Genomic DNA, 19,511 nt, shown 5'->3' on the forward strand with positions numbered 1-19,511 from the left:
AAAAAGTCACATGATGTCAAAATATGGGGAAACTCCATTGAAAAATGTCTTTGATATGCATGCTTTTACTTTTTTTGCTATTTTAATTATTCTTTGTAAAAAGTGTCGTGATTTTTTGAAAAGTATGCTGTCTTTATATATCTCTTAAGTAATTAAAATAATCGAAAGTGGTGCAAAGTTAATTTCAAGGGTGGAGAAAAGGGTGTTTACATCCTCCCCAGAAAGTGTTTACTTCTACCCCAGGTATTTTGTGAAAAGAGAAAAATGCACAGTGAAACAAATTTTATTTTTATGGAAAACTCAATTCTTTTCCAGCATCCGCATTACCCTCGATGTATTGCCTATACCCAAGGGTAAAACATTAGCTAAGAAAGATTTTCTAAAAAATAACTGTGTGCTTGGAAAATCACCTCAAATTCGCATCTATCGAAAATGGTTACATGTGCCCCAGTCTCCCCTATTTCTCATTAATTAAGCAATTTTCTTTGAATTTTTATACGAAAGAAATGTCTTTTGTAATGCTAAGCCAATTCTGTACATTGTTGGATCATTATAACGCCTTAGAACATGCCCTTTTTAGTATAACAGTATTATAATAGTATTTTAAAGACTTGAATTTTTATAATACTAAAAAAATTTACAATATCTTGGAGAAAACATTCAGAAAATATATTAAAACAATTAAATTCATCATTTTTAAGCACTTAAAAAACACTAAAAGATTATTTTTAAAAAAAATTTATGAACTTTTAGTAAATACTATTTTCTATAATTTCGAAATTTATATACAAAATAAACTACAAAACGTTTTCAATGATCATTTTAAGTTAATTTTGATTAAAAAAGTAAATTGTTAGACTCTGGAAACTTCTCCGTGTGCTTGCATGAAACTGCCCCTCGCGAACTTTCGGAACTCAAATGAAAATTGTCAGAAGCGCCTTAGATTTCATTCAATGCTAAATGCCTTATAATAATCATAAAACCACTAGTAAATTAATACAATAAAGTTACTTCGATAGATAAGTGCAATAGTTGAGAAATTGTTGAAAATAAAACATTACAAAAAGTTTCATTTTGATGCAGTTTTATAAAATCAATTACAGAATTCAAACGCGAAGCGTCACGAAATTAATTATTTTTATGAACATGGGTCTCGGTTATCTCTTCAATAACATAAAGGTTTTATCCCATTTCTTTCAAAGGGATAAGAAGAATATGCAAAAATTGAAACTGCCCCGTCGTTAAACTACCCCACCCTCCCCTAATTTAATTTAGTTATTTGTTTTATTTTCTATTTTTTCCATTAAAAATAATAAAAATTCTACTATAACTTTTAAGCTCTTTTGAAAATGCTCACTTAGTTAAACTGCCGCTAGTGGCTCTGTAAGTAATTGAGTTGCGAAAATGAATTACTGGCGATTCTAATGATTCGCAACAAATTCTCTGGACTGTAAAGGGATATATACAAGGCTAAACGTGCTTTGTTAGCTCCGATAGAGCTACCAATGCAAGATATTTTTCTGCCATCCTTGATGAAGGCAATAGAGACACGAACGTTCGGGAAATACGCTGATTTTTTTGCTGTTCAACATTTAAAAGAAATGGCTGTAAAAATCAACAGGACTGCAAAAGTCAAGAACGCAATTTAATTTTATTTACTAAAGCAATACTATTATGTGATAATTTTGTGAGAACCCGCATTTCTCAAGTATGTTCTGGACACAATCAATTGTGTTAATCATTCTTGCGCGGTTGACGAAAATGTTCCCAAAAGAGTTAAAGAGCCTTATTGATTACAGTTTAGCTACATAGAAGAGCCATTTGTTCACCAAAAGAGCTTCTTTTTTACTTTTCTGAGTGGAAAATCTCAAATGATGGGAAACTCTTGAGGGTGTCTCTCCAGAAAATAGCTTTTCTGTGTAATATTTGCACAGCAGAGAAGGATGGAATATTGAACTAACTATTTTCAAATGCACAGAAACAGCCACTCCAACTCTTTGTGGACAAATGCTGAGGTGATATTTATTTTCGTGAGATCTCAAGGGAAATATCTATTAAACACTTTTTTTCACATTCTCATATTATTCGCCTTTATTTCGTGACAAACCTGTGGTTTGAAGCAACTTCCGAAATGGATTAAGTTTCACCTGTAAATTTGATATTGATATTGTTTTTGTAAAGAAAAGATTTTGGTTAGTTTGAGGACACAGAAGATAGATTGTATTACCTCTAGAGAATTGACTAAAAAAGCATCCTTGTGTAATTTAATAAATAGCTATCGCTTAATAAATTCGTGTAAATAGTTTAACATTTCCATTATTTATAAATTATTTAAGCGTGAAAATCCATTTATTGCATATATTTTGCCATTTTAGCTGATATTGCTCCACAGGTGTCCACTCGATTTATGGTAAATTCAGTGGTTATAATTCATGAGAATCTTTGTCATCTAAACACTTATTAAAATAGATGGGATTCATAATAATTTCACCTGTTCAAAATACAATTATTTGTTTCAATAAATATTTTTGATTCATAAATTTTGCTCATTTGAAATCAAGTCTTATGCCCAACGCACAATAACTTTTGTTTTAGAAACATGTTATTGACATTTCAATGAGAGTGAGCGAGATCTAGATCTAGTCATCTCGCTCACTCTTATATAAAATTTTAAAAACATGTTTACAAACAAAAGTTATTGTGCGCTACTCATTATACACAAATTTAATACGAATGAAGATGCGGATTTAACGGATAGGGGACACGGAAGCAGAACTGGTTACTGTCTATTTCGTTTGCCAATTGCCTGGAAAATCGAAAATTTAGCCATAGCCAAAACCAATTATCTCGTACAACACTGCACTTTGTATTTATCCGAGACACTTTCCCTTCTTTTAAGTAGTGACGCAAAATTATCTTTATAAAATATATTAGCCAATAACCAGTGAAAAACTTATATGGCTACGCTCATGAATTACCTAGAATTATGAAGAGAGATGTTAAAGTTTTTCTAATAGAAAGAATATTAAGCAATTTAACATATTCAGTCTTAAGGCGTCTACACATTGGGAGCAATTTTCGTCAAAAATTGCGTTTTTGACAGAAATTTGACGTTTCCACCTACAACACTGCAGGGAATTTCCTTCAAAAAAGCAATTTTTGACAAAAATTGCTCCCAATGTGTAGAGGCCATTATGGCCTCTACACATTGGGTGTAATTTTCGTCAAAAGTTGCTTTTTAAAAGGAATTCCCTGCAATGCAATAGGTGGAAACGTCAAAATTCTGTCAACATTTGCAATTTTTGATAAAAATTGTTCCCAATGTGCAGAGGTCTTTATTCAAACATGTTTTTGTATAAATAATACGCAAAGAAAAATTAATTTTTCTGGCTGATCTACCCTGGTCGCCCCAACGCGATGTAAACTTTAAATAAATTTTCGGGAGATTTTTCAGGTCAGGAAAATTTCAAAAAATCAAAAATTCCATCCACTTCTTCTTCAAAATTAATGCATATGTCTATCTCAATTTGTAGCACTCTGCTTCTTCTCATAAACATCACAATAATTTCAATTTAGATTTCAATGTTAAAGAGTACGATCAATATTTACAATTAAGTTTTATAAAAAAAGGTATATGGTAATTTTAATTTCACGACATTTTTTTGATTTAAAGTCCTGAAGGTAGTGGAAATTGGGGCATAACCGAACATGGCGTTGCACCTAACGCTGATTTTTATTTCTAAAACTAGATGACTTAGAATTGAATAAAAACAAATTAACGTGAGAAATCAATTTTGAATTTATCCTAATTTCCTGATTTGTTATCTTTGGTTTAGAAGATAGACTATAATCTTTAGACTTCTTATGGCTGCGGCAGATTTGATAGTATTTTAGTAAAAATGATCAGTAAAAAAAAGTTTATCAGTCGCAAATCATAAAAGATAAATATCCAAAAATATTCTAGTTAACACAAAAATTTACGACCCATCTTGGTATTTTTGTTTTGATTTAAAAATATATTTTGAACACTTTTCAATTTTTTACTGAATAAAATTGTAGTTTTTCTACTAAACCATTTTTAATACTGACCGATTTGAATGTTTACCGACGTGAAATATTTTTGAAACTTGTTTTGGAACTGCCTATAAGAGTGAGCGAGATGACTAGATTTAGATCTCACTCACTCTAATTGAAATGGCAAAAACGTGTTTACAAAACAAAAGTTAGTGTGCGTTGAGCATTATGACCAGCTCACAATAACTTTTGTTTGTAAACAAGTTTTCAAAATTTCTCATGAGAATGAGCGAGATGACTAGATCTAGATCTCACTCACTCTCATTGAAATCTCAAAAACATGTTTACAAAACAAAATTTATTGTGCGTTGGGTATTATACGTAATGTTAGATTTATGCATAGGAATTATTCTCTTATAAAAACTTTATGGATATAACTCTGGTATAAAAGCTTGATCTTGTTTGAAAAACATCAACTTTGGTGATAAGTCTCACACTGAGATGATACTTCTGTATCACGCAGGTAAACCGACATTATAAGGGGACTTCCCAGAGGTTTGTTTTATTTACCTAATACCTTTCGGCTTTCTCCCCTGAAGTATATGCTTAAGTGTTGATAACGCAAAACGCACAAAATTGATAAAATATTACTTGACTTACAGAAAAAATACTGTAATTAGGGGGAGGTGGATCTATTTTGAGCTGTGGGGCTACATTGTTATACGATTTTTCGCATATTTCTGAAGAAAATTTGGTTTAGGGCAAAATCACATTGACAGTAAAATGCTCACCGTCACCGTCAAAGCCCTCACCGTATTTCGTTGATTTACGCATTTTCATTGTAATTTTTACGCAAATTCTCAATTACCGTCTTACCTTATCTCATACTCGATGGCACTAGGTGAAAATAATATAAGAAAATTGAATAAATAAAGCGAAAATGCGATAAACGATAAGCAAAAAAAACTGTAGGATTTTTTTGCTACAGTTTTTCATACAGTTTTTTTTGCTCACCGTTTATCGCATTTTCGCTTTATTTCTTCAATTTTCTTATATTATTTTCACCTAGTGCCACCGAGTATGAGACAAGGTAATATCGTAATGGAAAATTTGAGTAAAAATTACAATGAAAATGCATAAATCAACGAAATACGGTGAGGGCTTTGACGGTGACGGTGAGCATTTTACTGTCAATGTGATTCTGCCCTTAAACACTCGCTCCTGGCAAGTTGCCTAAAATTTGAAGTCACTTTCTCATACTTCGATTTAAATTATGGGATTTTTTTGCACTCGCGACCGTGACGCTAAATATCTAAAAATTGAGAAGTTTTTTCGTATTATAAGATCCCTTACCGCGTCGAGGGATAAATATACTAAATTTTTGTTTAAATACAACTTTTCCTCGGAGCACTGTGAGCTGAGTCCGAGATGAATTTAGGGAATTAGCTCCAAATAGCTCCATATAAAAAAGTCAACTTGCCATGTGCTTGTTTTTAAACATGATGTAATTAGGATAGACAAAACAAAAAAAAAGATTAAGTGTGGATCTAAATAAATAAAATAATTGTAATGACTCCGGCACACCTTTTAGATCAGGAAAATTTCATCAAGTCGAAATTCGAATCCTTTTCTTTCTAACATGTTTTCCATATGACTATCTCATTCTTTCGCACAGCAAATTCGATTGAGCTAAATTGAATTTGGAGTGATGTTTAAAAGAAGAAGAAGAGTACAATGGAATGAGATAATCATATGCAAAACATGTGAGAAAGAAAGTGATGCGAATTTCAACTTCATGAAATTATCCTGATCTAAAAGGTGTGCCGGAGCCATAAGGACCAGATTCATTTAGAAATAAGCTTCGTTTTATCCAATTTAGCCCCATAGCTCAAAGTAGCCCCACCTTCCCCTACATATAATTTTCATCCAAAAACTTTAATAAAAAGCATCCTTTTATTTATTTAGATTTAAAAAAAAATTGAAAATAAAAATTTAAAAATAAATTATTTCAATCCTCGTCCTTTAGTTCTTTTCAAATTTATTTTTACTGGAGTCGAAAACATTGAAAATTTATGTTTCCACATTGGTTTTTCAATTTTCTTTTAGATAAGCGTGTGTCTGTTTTAAAATCATCATGTAATAAATTTAAATAACGAACTTCAAATGAAGTTCTTTTGGACAAAATTAGTGTGAATTGTTGATCTATGCAAATATATACTTTTAGGGAATCTCTCTTGAAGAAGAGACATTCATTAAATGAATTAAAAGTGAGGATTTCTTGGAAGAAAATTAATTTACTTGTCTCAATTCTCATCTCATTGGGTTGGTTTAATGAATTTGCAAGACACAAAACTGCAAGCAAAAGGAAAAGTGCGGAAAAAAGGGCTTTTTCCATCCTCAACTCTATTTATTCATCATTATTTTGGATGAGTCTAACGATTTGGTATTCATCCACTTCAGGTGTCGGCTACGCAATCTGTTTTATTGATGTTTATATGGGGATGTACTACAACACTATCATCGGCTGGGCAGTTTACTACCTATTCGCATCATTTAGCTCAGAATTGCCATGGACATCGTGTGGCAATGAATGGAATACACCAAACTGTTCACGCGTCACGAACCTCACCATTGTCAATGGCACGAGTCCGGCCAGGGAATTCTTTGAGTGAGTTAGCCAAAATGCTGATAAATCTGCTAAAAATTTGCATTTTTGTTTGGTTTGGGGGTGGATAAAAGTGTTAAGTGGTCGCACAATTTATGTTTGTGGAGTTTTTATGAGGAACTCTAAGTGCTTTCCCAGTTATTGCTTGCAATCCATAAAATTGATGGATTTTTTTGTACATCTAATGTAATTGATTGATTGGATTTTGGTTTTGGGATTCGTATTTTTATTTCGAGTGAGTTTACTTTGAAAATAGATTTATTTTTTAAGACCTTTTTTTAAATAAAAATTTATTAAATTTCTTTTAGAGTTAAAATATATTTAGGATTTAAAAAAGTGATTAGGATTTATCCATATGGGGCATTTTTAATATTTTTCAAAGACGTAAGGTTCTGGAGCAGCAAAAATCCGATGGATTATCCTACATGGGCCCTGTGAAACCATCTCTAGCCCTCTGTGTCTTTGGTGTCTTTGTACTGGTGTACTTTTCCCTATGGAAGGGTGTCCGGAGTGCAGGAAAAGTCGTCTGGGTTACAGCCCTAGCGCCCTATGTTGTTCTCCTAATTCTCCTGGCACGTGGAGTAACTCTTCCTGGCGCAGCTGATGGTATTCAGTACTATTTGACGCCAGAATGGCACAAATTGAAGAATTCTCGCGTATGGATTGATGCTGCATCGCAGATTTTCTTCTCCCTGGGTCCAGGATTCGGCACCCTTCTGGCACTCTCCAGTTACAATAAATTCAACAACAACTGCTACCGTGATGCTCTCCTCACCAGCAGTATTAACTGCCTCACCAGTTTCCTGGCAGGCTTTGTCATCTTCTCTGTGCTGGGCTACATGGCTCATGTGCAACATAAGTCCATTGATCAAGTGGGATTGGAAGGTCCAGGACTTGTGTTCATTGTATATCCGGAAGCCATTGCAACAATGAGTGGTTCGGTGTTTTGGTCCATTATTTTCTTCCTTATGCTCATTACATTGGGCTTGGACAGCACATTTGGGGGATTAGAAGCTATGATTACAGCTCTCTGTGATGAGTATCCACGGACAATTGGACGGAAGAGGGAATTCTTCGTCCTCATCCTCCTCGTGGGCATTTATCTCTGCGCTCTACCCACTATGACCTATGTAAGTATTCATAATTCCGATTTTTCATTGCTTTTAGATATTTTAAAGCTTTAAAATTTAGACTATGAAAAGCTCCTGATCCTTCTAATGCCTTAAAGATTGAAAGAAATTGTCTTTGGATAATTGTTCAGAGACTAAAGTTAATTCGTCTCTTTTACCACTCATTTAGGACCTAAATGAGAGCTCATCGAATGCAATTGATGCTCTTGTAGGATTTTCTCTATTTGTTGCGATAAATGACAAACACATTCAATTGGAGATTTAAGTAAATTGAATCCTCCTTTCACCTTTTTCCTCCTATTTCACCCTTGCATCCGAATTTCAAATGTAATTCTCTTTAGTGATTTTATTGGGATGTCTCTCGGTTTCAGCTGAGTTTCTTTAGGATCTGAGCTTCTTTGGGTTCGAGGTGAGATTCAATCCCGTAAGATTGGGCAAAAACTTTGTAAAAATACGTTTTAATACTTATAAGCGGTCTTCAGATTAGAGGTTTAAGGCGTCTACACATTGGGAGCAATTTTCGTCAAAAATTGCGTTTTTGACAGAAATTTGACATTTCCACCTACAACACAGCAGGGAATTTCCTTCAAAAAAGCAATTTTTGACAAAAATTGCTCCCAATGTGTAGAGGCCATACAACGCTGCAGGGAATTTCCTTCAAAAAAGCATTTTTTGACAAAAATTGCTTTTTTGAAGGAAATTCCCTGCAGCGTTGTAGGGGGAAACGTCAAATTTCTGTCAAAAACGCAATTTTTGACGAAAATTGCTCCCAATGTGTAGACACCTTTAGCCTAGTTCCTGAAGGTTTCACAATCCTATAACAACGTTTTTTTTAAATTAATTTTTAAGAATCTAATAGCTCTTAATAATCTAATTGCTATTAATAATTTGATCCTAAGTTAATTTTTCCCAAAAAATCTTAAATGGCCTCAGGTCTGAAGCCCTTTATAGATCGATACCCGCTGATATCTTCCTGGCTGTTTCTCTTAAAAACCCTTCTGGAGAGAGAACGGAAAGAGTTATAGATTTGCGGTTAGCTGATTTTTGATAGCCAAGCTTTAGAATTTTTCTATCAAATAAATACTTGCTCTCTTCCGACCACCCAGGTCCGAGATATCAAGCGTACAAAAATTAATCCTCTACACATTGTTGGCAGTTTTCATCAAAAATTGCTGTTTTGAAGGAAATCGTCCGCACTGTTGCAGGTAGAACGTCAAAATTTTGTCAAAAATGCGATTTTTGACGAAAATTGCTCCCAATGTGTAGAGGCCTTAAAAGAAAGAAAGATAGCTAAGATTTTTTGTAAGTTGACGAGCCTTGCGATTTTTGTAAGCTGAAAGCTTGATAAATACATTACATCAAGAAAGCTTTTTCTTGCTGAAAATGTCGGAAAATTGATTAAAAATTAAAATGGAAAACATTCTTTATTATGTCAAAATATTTTCTATGAAGTTTCTTTCAAAAAATTCACAAAAAAATAATATTGAACCGATTCCGATTATTTTGGGCAGACATGAAAAGCTTGTAAGGTTCTCTAAAGGGTTTACACATTGGAGCTTATTTCATCAAGAATTATTTCAAAAATTCTTGAAAGAAAAATTCCTATTTTTGAAGGAATTTTTGAAGAAAAATGCCTTCACACGTTCACACTGGATGTATTTCCCATCAAAAATTTTTGACAAATTGTTATCATTCCCAAGTCTCTTGCTCTTGTAATTGTTTTTCATGAAAATTTGTTGTATCTCTGATGAAAAAAAGCGAGAAAAGTGTTTGTGGAAGTTCCTTGGGATAGGAATTAATGAATTTATGTAGAAAATTCCCCAAAAATGCAAAGGAAAAGTGTTTTTCTAAAGATGTCGTTCCTGGTGAAATCCAAACCAGCTTTTGAAGGGACATTTCCTCTGATTTTTCAATTTTTTTTTATATTTTGTTTCAATGTATAGCGGGTAATTTCTTTCAAAAATTTTGGATGAAAATTACCATGAATTGAATATGATTTTTAAAAGTAATTGCCTACACATTAGACAAATTTTCTTCAAAAACCCACCTTTTTGTCAAAAATTCATACCAATGTGTAGGAAAATTTTTTGATGCACACTTTTGAAGCTCATTTACTTCACATATAGCTTTCTTTAGGGAAAAGTGTATTAGAAGCTTCCCCAAAGTCCACTCAAAAATCCATTTTGAAGTTTTATGATTTTGTGCAAAGTTTCTTTAAAAAAAAATCGGTAAAAATCCATTTTAAATCCGAATTGAATTATTGCTGACTTTTCGCAAAGGTCATACAGTAGAGTCTCGCTATAGTCCATATTTGGTTCCAGATTTGACACTTGGGTCGCACTATAGTCCATATCATTTTTTAAAATTATCAACGACTTTTAGTATTGAAATTGCTCGACGGCTTCCACTTTTTTTGCAATTGTGGTACTTGTCGTTGCTCTCTTCATTATGGATCACAATTTTCACAACTACTCAATAAAGTTCGCCAAAAATATTAAAATAATTATGACAACATTGCATGTCGCGTACTAAAAAACATAACCTCAGTGATTTGAATTCAACGGTAGATAAATTGTGGACTATAGAGCGATGGCCTATAGCGAGACTCTACTGTATAAGATTCAACAAAAGACTTTTCAAGCTAGTGGCTTTACTTGGGGTAAAATGATCTTAAGCTGCGATAAATCCCAGTCTTATTAATTTTTCTTAGTGTTATGCTTTTACTAAATTCATTGAATATAATTTAGGCTATGGGTGGGGCCAACGGCCCCTTTCTGCCCCTTCCTCACTACGCCCTTGCTAAAGGATCATTTTAAACAAAAATGCACTCTCTGTGGTTTACACTTCTGAGTCTTGGGAAAGGTCCTTAATGGTTCGTGTCTGAAATAAAACCTATTCGCCGTCTGTTATAATCCCTTAATTGTGTCTTGGCTAAAATAAATTAATCTAACAGATTGTCTATTTTATTTAAAAAAAAATTATGAAGTTATGAGAAAAAGTGACTCAATCGAATCCGAACTACAACAAGCTGTTATGATCTTATCACTGGCGTTTTTTTTACAATTCACTAGAAATGTTCTCTTTCACTCTCCAGTACTCAATCCAGAATTTAATCTCGATGGGAAATATTTTCGAATGTAATTAATATTTTTTCCTGTTGGTTTTTATCTGACCATGACAAAGAAGAGGAGGAATTGTTGGATGCGAAAGCATGTTAATTAGGAAAAGAAGGTGAACATCACCATTGTCTTATCGAGAGTAGAGGCATTCATACGATTTAGTGGTATATAAATGTTGGTGGTTTTTCTTTGAGAAGCCAGAAGGATGGAAGAAAAGCAATGAGAAGTGGCTGCTAATGAATGTTACATGAGCAAAGATTCCCCTTGAATTAACTACCCACAATGGGATTTTCATGTAAAATAGTCATCACGGCTGATTTTTCTCTGTCCTAAAGAGATATTTATTCCTTTGCCATTTTCAGGGTGGTGTTTATTTGGTGAATTTCCTCAATGTCTACGGACCTGGTTTGGCAATACTATTTGTCGTGTTCATCGAAGCAGCTGGCGTCTTTTGGTTCTATGGCGTGGACAATTTTTCCGCCGATGTTAAACAGATGCTTGGCCATCGTCCTGGCATTTTTTGGCGTATCTGCTGGTTCTACATTAGTCCTGTTTTTCTATTGGTAAATTAAATACTAATATGCTTCTAAATATAATCTCATTCTCAAATGAAATTTTCTTGAATTTTTTTTTGCAGGTGATATTTATTTTCTCATTTTTGGGCTACGAAGATATGCTAGGCACCGAGTACACCTATCCGGATTGGAGTATTGGCGTAGGATGGGGTCTTACGGCATCGTCAGTTCTCTGTATACCAATTTATATGATTTACAAATTTTTAAGGACACCAGGAGGATTTTATCGCGTGAGTACTTCTTTATTGATACAAATTTATCAGTTTTAAAAAGTGTCCTAATCCTGACCAGGAGGGGAATTCTGTAACGCTCTGGCAATGCCATATAACAAATTGGGTTCGAATCTTAGGAGAGCTTTTTCGAAAATGCGATTCTGTAGTCGTGACATTGTCATTTCAGCTCACGTGACATTGTCAGTCACACATTTGAGATTTCTGGCAAATCAAATGACAATGAATTTTGTTAAAACAAATCCACCAAGATAGACTGTATTTTCATAAATTCATCAAGTAAAAGGATTTCAATAAAATTTCAATGAATTCCATTTTCGAACTCATATGATATGACAAAAAAAGCTCGAATGGCATTGTCAGGTTTCGAACTCACGCGTGACAATGCCAAGAAAATTACAAAATTCCTCTACAGACCATGAAAATTACACTGAAAAAAATTGTAAATTCGAACCGAATTTACTGCTTGAAAGTGCTGAAACTCATCTAAATTCACATGAAGCTAAGGCTTTACGGGAATTGAAATACCTCAGTCAGGATTTATAGCTAAAATGCAAATGAGATTCAGTAAATTATCGATACAAAGTAAATGACCAACAATATTAAAATTTATCACTTTTTAAAATCACAGTAGGGGAGACTGGGGCAAAAAGTCACAAATCGAAAAATTCAAAATTCAATATCTCCCAAGGTAAAAAAGATAGCAGCTCAAATTTTTTTCTATATATAGCCTCCATAGACCTTCTTCAATGTCGTAAGTTTCTTAGAATTCGAACAAGGAATTTAGAAAAGAAAAAATATCGAAATTTTTAGCCCTATTTTTGAAATATTTTCCTTGCAGAAGATAACAATAATTACCTACTTATTTTCCAAAATTGCTGGTGAATATTTTCTAAATAATTTGGATTTTTTGAACACGAATCCGCCATCTATTTAAGAATTTCACAAAAGTTCTTTTCTCCAGAAATCCTTTTATTAAAAATGGCCACTTGGGGTTAAAAGTAACAAAAGGTATAGAGCAAAAAGTAACAAAAAAGCGAAGCAATTTCTGATGTCTCACGGCGAAAAGAAACGTCATTGTCATGTCTCGCCGCTTGTTCTTTGCATTGGTCAAACGATTTGTAGTCTTTTGTGTTTTTTTTTCTAAAATAGCTTGAAAAGCGCTTTTCTCGTTTTCTTACTTTTCTCGTAGAGAAAACGGTGTTTTACAAAGGTGTAGATGAATAAATTTTCTAAGAAAATATGTCCTCTAGGTATTTTTTTCAAATTTACAAAAGCCTGTAATGAAGCGAATGAAAATATGATAATACCCAATGTCTGGTACTATTTGCCCCAGCATTTTTGAGAATAGTCACAAAATTACCTTTTAGAAATTGGCTCTATAAACGCATTTCCTTACAAAATAGAGGAAAATTACTTTCACAAAGTTGCAGAGCGGTAAATTTCCTATAAAACTGCGCTAATTAGAAATTTTTGAAGCACTCGAGTAGCTTGTAAAAAAATAAAATATCCGTTTTGTGACTTTTTGCCCCACTCTCCCGTACTATTCTTAAGGAGTTATGTGGATTAAGACGACTAAAAATAGTAATATTTTTCTTATTTTTTCACATAATAAGAAAAAAATAAGCTCTAAAACAGAGGTGCGAAAAAACCGTTGAACCCGAATTAACGTCAAAGTAAGTTTATTATAGTAGCGTTTTGACCATTGACGTACATGTTTCATTTGACGTTTATTCGGTTTCAACGGTTCTTGCACGCCTCTGCTCTAAAAAGTGCATAAACGTAGGGAAAAGTACTCATGTTTCGTACGATCTCAAGCTTCGTAATGACTAAATTTCTCCTATGTTTCTGAATAAATGTTCTCCTATGTTTCTGCTCGGTTTCTCGATATCCTTTCTTCTCATTCTCTTTATTGTGTCCCCTTTAATCCGACTAGGCAGGGATCTTTATTAGATCTTCTCATTCTGCCTTATAGTAATAGACAGAAACTAATCCATCATGGTCAGGAGCCATTACCTGGAATTTCTGATCATGACATGATCTTTGGCTCATATAATTTCCGTTTACCCAAGCCTAAGAACAAATATAAGGTAATTAGTGATCTTTCCAAATGTAATCGAAGTGTAGCCTTGCTAACAGCTTCGCAAATAGATTGGAGGCCTTTATATTATGCCCCTAACTCTTCCGATAAGGTGATTGTCCTGACTGAGAATCTTAACTACCTCTTTGACAGAGTCGTACCTAAAAGGCGGATTCTTGAACGGGATCTGCAAACTCCTTGGATCAATGAATCAATACTTTGCCATATCAAAAGACGCAACGCAGCGTATAAAAAGTGGAAACGCTCGGGCTCTATCCATGATGGTGTTCGTTTCCGAAAATTGCGCAACAAAGTTTGCTGTCTAATAAAAAAAGCAAAACAAGCCCACTTTCACAAAAATTTGAAGCCTGAGCTTCCCTCTAAAAAGCTTTGGAGGAACGTTAAGAAACTTGGCTTACGTCCTTCGATAGGCTCTCTGGGGAGTGGATCTGTTTCTGCAGATGAGCTTAATCGATTTTTCTCATCACCTTCTCGTGTTGTCTCTGTAAATTGTCTCCCTCTTCCTAATATTCCTTGGGAGGGTTTTGGCTTTGGTTGCGTTTCGCAAGAATGCGTAATTCATGCCATCTCCCGTGTCAGGTCGGATGCCGTTGGGTGTGATGGCGTCTCCCTTAAATTCATCAAAATCTTGCTCCCGGAAATTATCTCAGTGCTCACAAATACTTTTAATAATGTGTTAACTACCTCCTTGTTTTCTAATTCCTGGAAGACAGCATTGGTTGTGCCAATTCCAAAAATTTCTAATCCAACTTGTCCTTCTGATTATAGGCCAATTAGCTTACTCCCAGTTCTATCTAAAGCTTTTGAATTTCTTCTCCATCAACAAATTTCTCAATATTTTTCTAATAATGGTTTGCTCAGTGACTATCAATCAGGCTTCCGTTGTGGTCACAGCACCACTACAGCCCTTCTTAAAGTGAGCCATGACATATCGGCGGCTATCGATCGCAACCATTTTGTGGTCTTGGTATTGCTTGACTTTACTAAAGCGTTTGATAGTCTGCCGCATGACTTGGTTTGCTATAAACTCTACAAGCTTTTTAATTTCTCCTCATCCGCGGTCTCTCTTATTGCCTCCTATTTCAGCGGAAGATCTCAGAGAGTTAAATTTGTAGATAAATTGTCTGCCCCAGCTTCTCTGACAAAAGGCATTGGACAGGGATCCATTCTTGGACCCCTGCTTTTCTCTCTACTTATCAATGACTTACCAACTGTCTTACGCAATTGTTCATACCACTTGTATGCTGATGATCTGCAAATTTACATTGAAGGTGATTCTTCTGACCCATCCTCTACCTTTCAGCTCATGAATGACAATTTGGCGAAAGTCGAGCACTGGTCCGTTTCAAATGGCTTACTCCTAAATCCCAAAAAGTCACAGGCTATTATCATAGGCAAAAAGGCAGCCAACATTACTCCCTATCCTCTAGTGCTTCACGGCGAAGTTATTCCTTTTGTGGATCAGGTGAAAAACCTGGGTATTGTCTTTAACAAGACGTTATCTTGGTCTGACCATGCATCCACCATTTGCCGCAAGGTGAACTTTTCTCTCTATACACTTAGACGCTTCCGGGACATTACACCTTATGTTATTCGCTTGCTCCTAGCCCGAGCACTGCTACTTCCATTTTTTAATTATGGAGCAGACCTCTTCTTTCTGTCGGATGCTGACACGATTCGCCGGCTTTCAGTTGCTTTCAACAATTGTGTGAGATATATTTGCGGGTTGCGCCCTCGTGATCACATTTCTTCTTATAGAAATGTTTTTGTAGGATGTGATCTCCCATCGCTACTTCAAATGCGCGCTCTCATCTTTCTTAACCGGTTGATTGCATCGGGATGCCCTGGGTACCTGGCCTCTCTCTTGACTCCTGGCGGGTCGGCTAGAGTCGGTGGACTGATTGTCCCTAAGTCACACCATGAGTCCTTCAGACGAACTCTATTTGTCAAAGGGTTTTTTATGTATAATTCTCTCGCTCCTCAGAAGCGTAGATCGCCTGACACTATTAAGGAGCACTTCCAGTATGGACCTTGCTAATTTCTCTTTTCATCTTTTAAATTCTTGATTTGTTTTATAAGCTATATTTTATTTCACTTTGCTTTATTTTCCTTTTTTTAACTATTTTTTTTTTATTTTTTTCTTTTATGCCACAAATTTGTAAGAGCACACAGAAAAATTTTGACTCTAAATTTAAGAATATATAAGATCCTGGGAATTTAAATTGGACGTGAATCCCCGAGGCGTTTAAGTTTAGAAGCTCTGAGCGAAAGAAATGGGCTTAAATCCCTAGCTCTTTCAAGTTAAGAGATCGGGAACTTAAGTTCTGCATTAGCTGGAATATGAAAAATGTCTACGGATTTGCAAATTGCAACTAAAACTAAATGATCAAGGATTTAGAATTAGGGCATTGGCATTCATTTGATGGGATTTGAAATTAAATTCCTGGGTGTTTCTGTTTAAGAATTTTCCATTTTTCTGTGTGAGGGAACTACCCTAAGTTTTGCGAGTCAATAAATTGAATTGAATTGAAAATGTGACTCCGCAATATATTTTAAAAACTGGATATCTTCCCCTAGTTTTTTAAAAATATGGGTGCGATGATTTACATTTATTGAGAAACAGGAAGTGTTTGTGTTCTGAAGCTACCATTCATACCGATTTTCAATATCGGACTTTTAGCACTGTCCGACTTTTAGAAAATTACCCTAGTACCGTAGATGCAGGTGGCTTAACCCTTTGTACTCCTGCTTTTCGTAAGCTTTTTTTTAATTCTAGCACTTAAAGGTGGTCTACACTGAATAGATCGGATAAATAAAGACCATCCTTGAGTGCAAAAACTTACGAAAAGTAAGGGTGCGGAATAACCCATAACTACGGTATCCTCAAACGCCTAAAACTTGAATGTTATCCTATAATGTTTAAGTTATATTTAGTCCTTAAAATAGATAATTAACTTGAACAATCAATTTCAGCGTTTAAGGAACACGTTTAAGCCTGAACCAGTAATTCAGAGTGCAGTTCCTGGCCAGGTGGGCACTTCGGTGTGACATGATGGCGTTTACAGCAGCCAAATGCTTCGCTTCGAGCGAGAGGCGTTTTCACCAACAATCCCATCCACTTCCAACAGCACATGTGTCCGATTTGTGAAATTTATAGACAATAATCGCGATGAGTGTTTGCCAGCAACCAAGAATTCTCCCCTATCCAATGGTGCGTCGGAAATTGTGCCCAAAAGGGGCCAGTTTAAGTGTATCAACCTTGCGGATGATTATCCCGTGTCGCTGTCCTTTGCAACGGAATGGCTTGTGTAAAAGTGTTGATTGTTATATCATCGTTCTCTATTTAGGCAAAAAATGACGTTTACAGGTTGAAGAGTTATATTTTTAGAAAATATGAAAAGAGAATTGACCCAGTAAGTGAAAAAAAAATCTATACAATCAAACCTTTATAGTGAAAATGTTTAACCCTAGATGTTATGTCTAAAAATTGTTAAGGGTAGTAGAGTAAGTAGAAAATTTGGGTTTTTTGTTTATTCGAGAAACATAAAAAAATGGTAACATAAGCTTTTATGGACTTCCCTCACTAGAATTGAAGCCAATTGTGGGCTTTCCAACGTGAAAGTATTAAATTAAAATGTTTTTTTTTCTCTGATTTTCTCAATTGCAAAAACAGCCATATTTGCAAATGAGAAATTCTTATAAAGTTTTTTTTCTTTGAAAAAAAAAAGAGTGTAAAATTTTTAATATGCCAAAAAGGAATTTATAAAAAAAATCCAATTTGTCTAGAGAAAAAATTAATTGTGAAAGTCGAATAACTCATTGTAACTTATATTGTTGGTCGCCTTGGAGAATCATCGGATTGTGCTAAAAAATAATTGTTGAATATTCTAATGAATTTTGTAATTATAATAGAAATGACACATTTTTTGGGAAATCTAAAAATGAAATTGCGTAAATGTGATTCCTCTGTGCAACGCAATAAGTTAAATTTCTTCTCTGAAATTCTATTAAACAGCCATATAGAATTTCATTCATAAGAAATTTTGGAAATGAAAATCAAAATATTTATTTAATTAAGTAATTCTGTTGAAGTTCAGAGAATAATTTTAAGGGCGACACAATTTACAGATGTATACTATTTTCTGCCAATATCATTTAGTGAAATTTTATAAGTTAACTGGTGTTAATAAAATCTTTATTTTACACATTAAATTAGAGTTTTTTTTAAATTTATTTTCGCAGTGAAGTTGAAGTTTTTCAATTAAATGACTCGTATTATTTCCGAAAGTAGAACATCTTTTTCAGATTCAGAAATTAAGATAAACTTACGTAAAATCCAAATACGATTTTTTTTATTTCATTCAAGGATAATACTTTTCTTTACTTAATAAAACTTTTCAGTCATTAAAATATTGTAATATTAGGAGCTGTGATTTTCAGCTTAACTCGATTATATGAGTTGACTTATACGGTCTACTGAACCAGGGTTTCTGCCGTTTACCTGGGGAGACCGGCAGTGGTAAGTCGGCGGCAGACGCAACCTAGGCACATTTTTGGGAAATAAATAAATAAATAAAATAAATAAAAAATAAAAAAAAATATTACGTGATTGATTCTTCTAAAGCCGTTGAAACTCTTTACTTAGTTCAGGGAATTTGTTTTTTGTTCCTAATATTTCTCTCGTACATCGTAAAAATTTTATTTTTAAAATTTCTAAATTTATATTTTAAATTTTTATTTTACTCCTTTTGTTTTGATCGCTTCTGATATTCTTAGTTCTTACATCTATTTACTTATTTCCAGAATTTCATCCTAGAAATTTTATCTTTTTTAAATCAAATTTTTATGTTAATTCCTATGAAGATTTTTACTTTTGATTTTTGGAATTTCCTATTTTGTCCGTATACTTTTATGTTTTGGTGCTTTAATAATTTTCATTATCACAGAAACTGGCTTAAAGAATTTGTCTTCTTGCTTCAGGAAATTTTATTTTTGTATCTTTTTTGGATACGCTTATCTTTTATGTTCGATCAAAAGTCTTTTAATCCTAATTTACGAAATTCTCATTTGCTTCTGGACTTTCTATTTTTGATGCCTGTCTCAATTTTTATTGCATATGATCTTTATGATTCTAGAAACTTTATTCATAAATAAATCATCATCATTTTCAACCGCTTATCCCTATTGTGGTCGCGGGCATTATGACATCAAGGCCCACGCCTGCCGATCCTCCGCCACTTCAGGAAAATGTTCGGGTTCGATCCCAAGGCGCTCCAAGGCAAGATCCTGAATTTGATTTAGCAATCTTGTCCTAGGTCTGCCCTTTAATCCTTCTTTATTCATGCGTTGATCATAAATAAATTTTATTCTAATTTTTTATTCACTTATTATAAAAATCTTTATAAAAGACTTTCTATTTTTAATCCTTGATTTTTTTATTGATTCGTAATATTTTAATGTTCCATCAATCCCAAAAATTAAATAAATGATCTTAGAATTTCAGTTCAATTCAAACAATGCGAGATATCACCCCCTTACCTCTTATAAAAGTATTTGAAATTTTTAAGGTGTCAACCAATGAATTAGGATTTTCTGCATAGAAACAAAATCGATTGACAAAATAACACATGATTTGTGTCTATTCACCCCAAATATGTTTTATCGATAACTTACGAAT

At 33.9% G+C, this 19,511-nt stretch overlaps 1 protein-coding gene across 2 annotated transcripts in view; it reads left to right on the forward strand.

Moving 5' to 3' along the window:
• Window positions 1-18,046, forward strand: part of LOC129803768 (sodium-dependent serotonin transporter) — a 33,007-nt gene extending 14,961 nt beyond the window's left edge. For both annotated transcript variants that reach the window (XM_055850550.1, XM_055850551.1), the window contains exons 5-9: window positions 6,475-6,682; window positions 7,062-7,809; window positions 11,291-11,491; window positions 11,566-11,733; window positions 16,808-18,046. In XM_055850550.1, coding sequence (XP_055706525.1) covers window positions 6,475-6,682; window positions 7,062-7,809; window positions 11,291-11,491; window positions 11,566-11,733; window positions 16,808-16,882 — 1,400 coding nt within the window. In that variant the 3' untranslated portion in view covers window positions 16,883-18,046. The remainder of the gene's footprint in view (window positions 1-6,474; window positions 6,683-7,061; window positions 7,810-11,290; window positions 11,492-11,565; window positions 11,734-16,807) is intronic.
• The last annotated feature ends 1,465 nt before the right edge of the window (window positions 18,047-19,511 follow it).

The sequence above is a fragment of the Phlebotomus papatasi genome, chromosome 2 (genome assembly GCF_024763615.1).
Source record: "Phlebotomus papatasi isolate M1 chromosome 2, Ppap_2.1, whole genome shotgun sequence".
NCBI classification, from domain to species: domain Eukaryota; kingdom Metazoa; phylum Arthropoda; class Insecta; order Diptera; family Psychodidae; genus Phlebotomus; species Phlebotomus papatasi.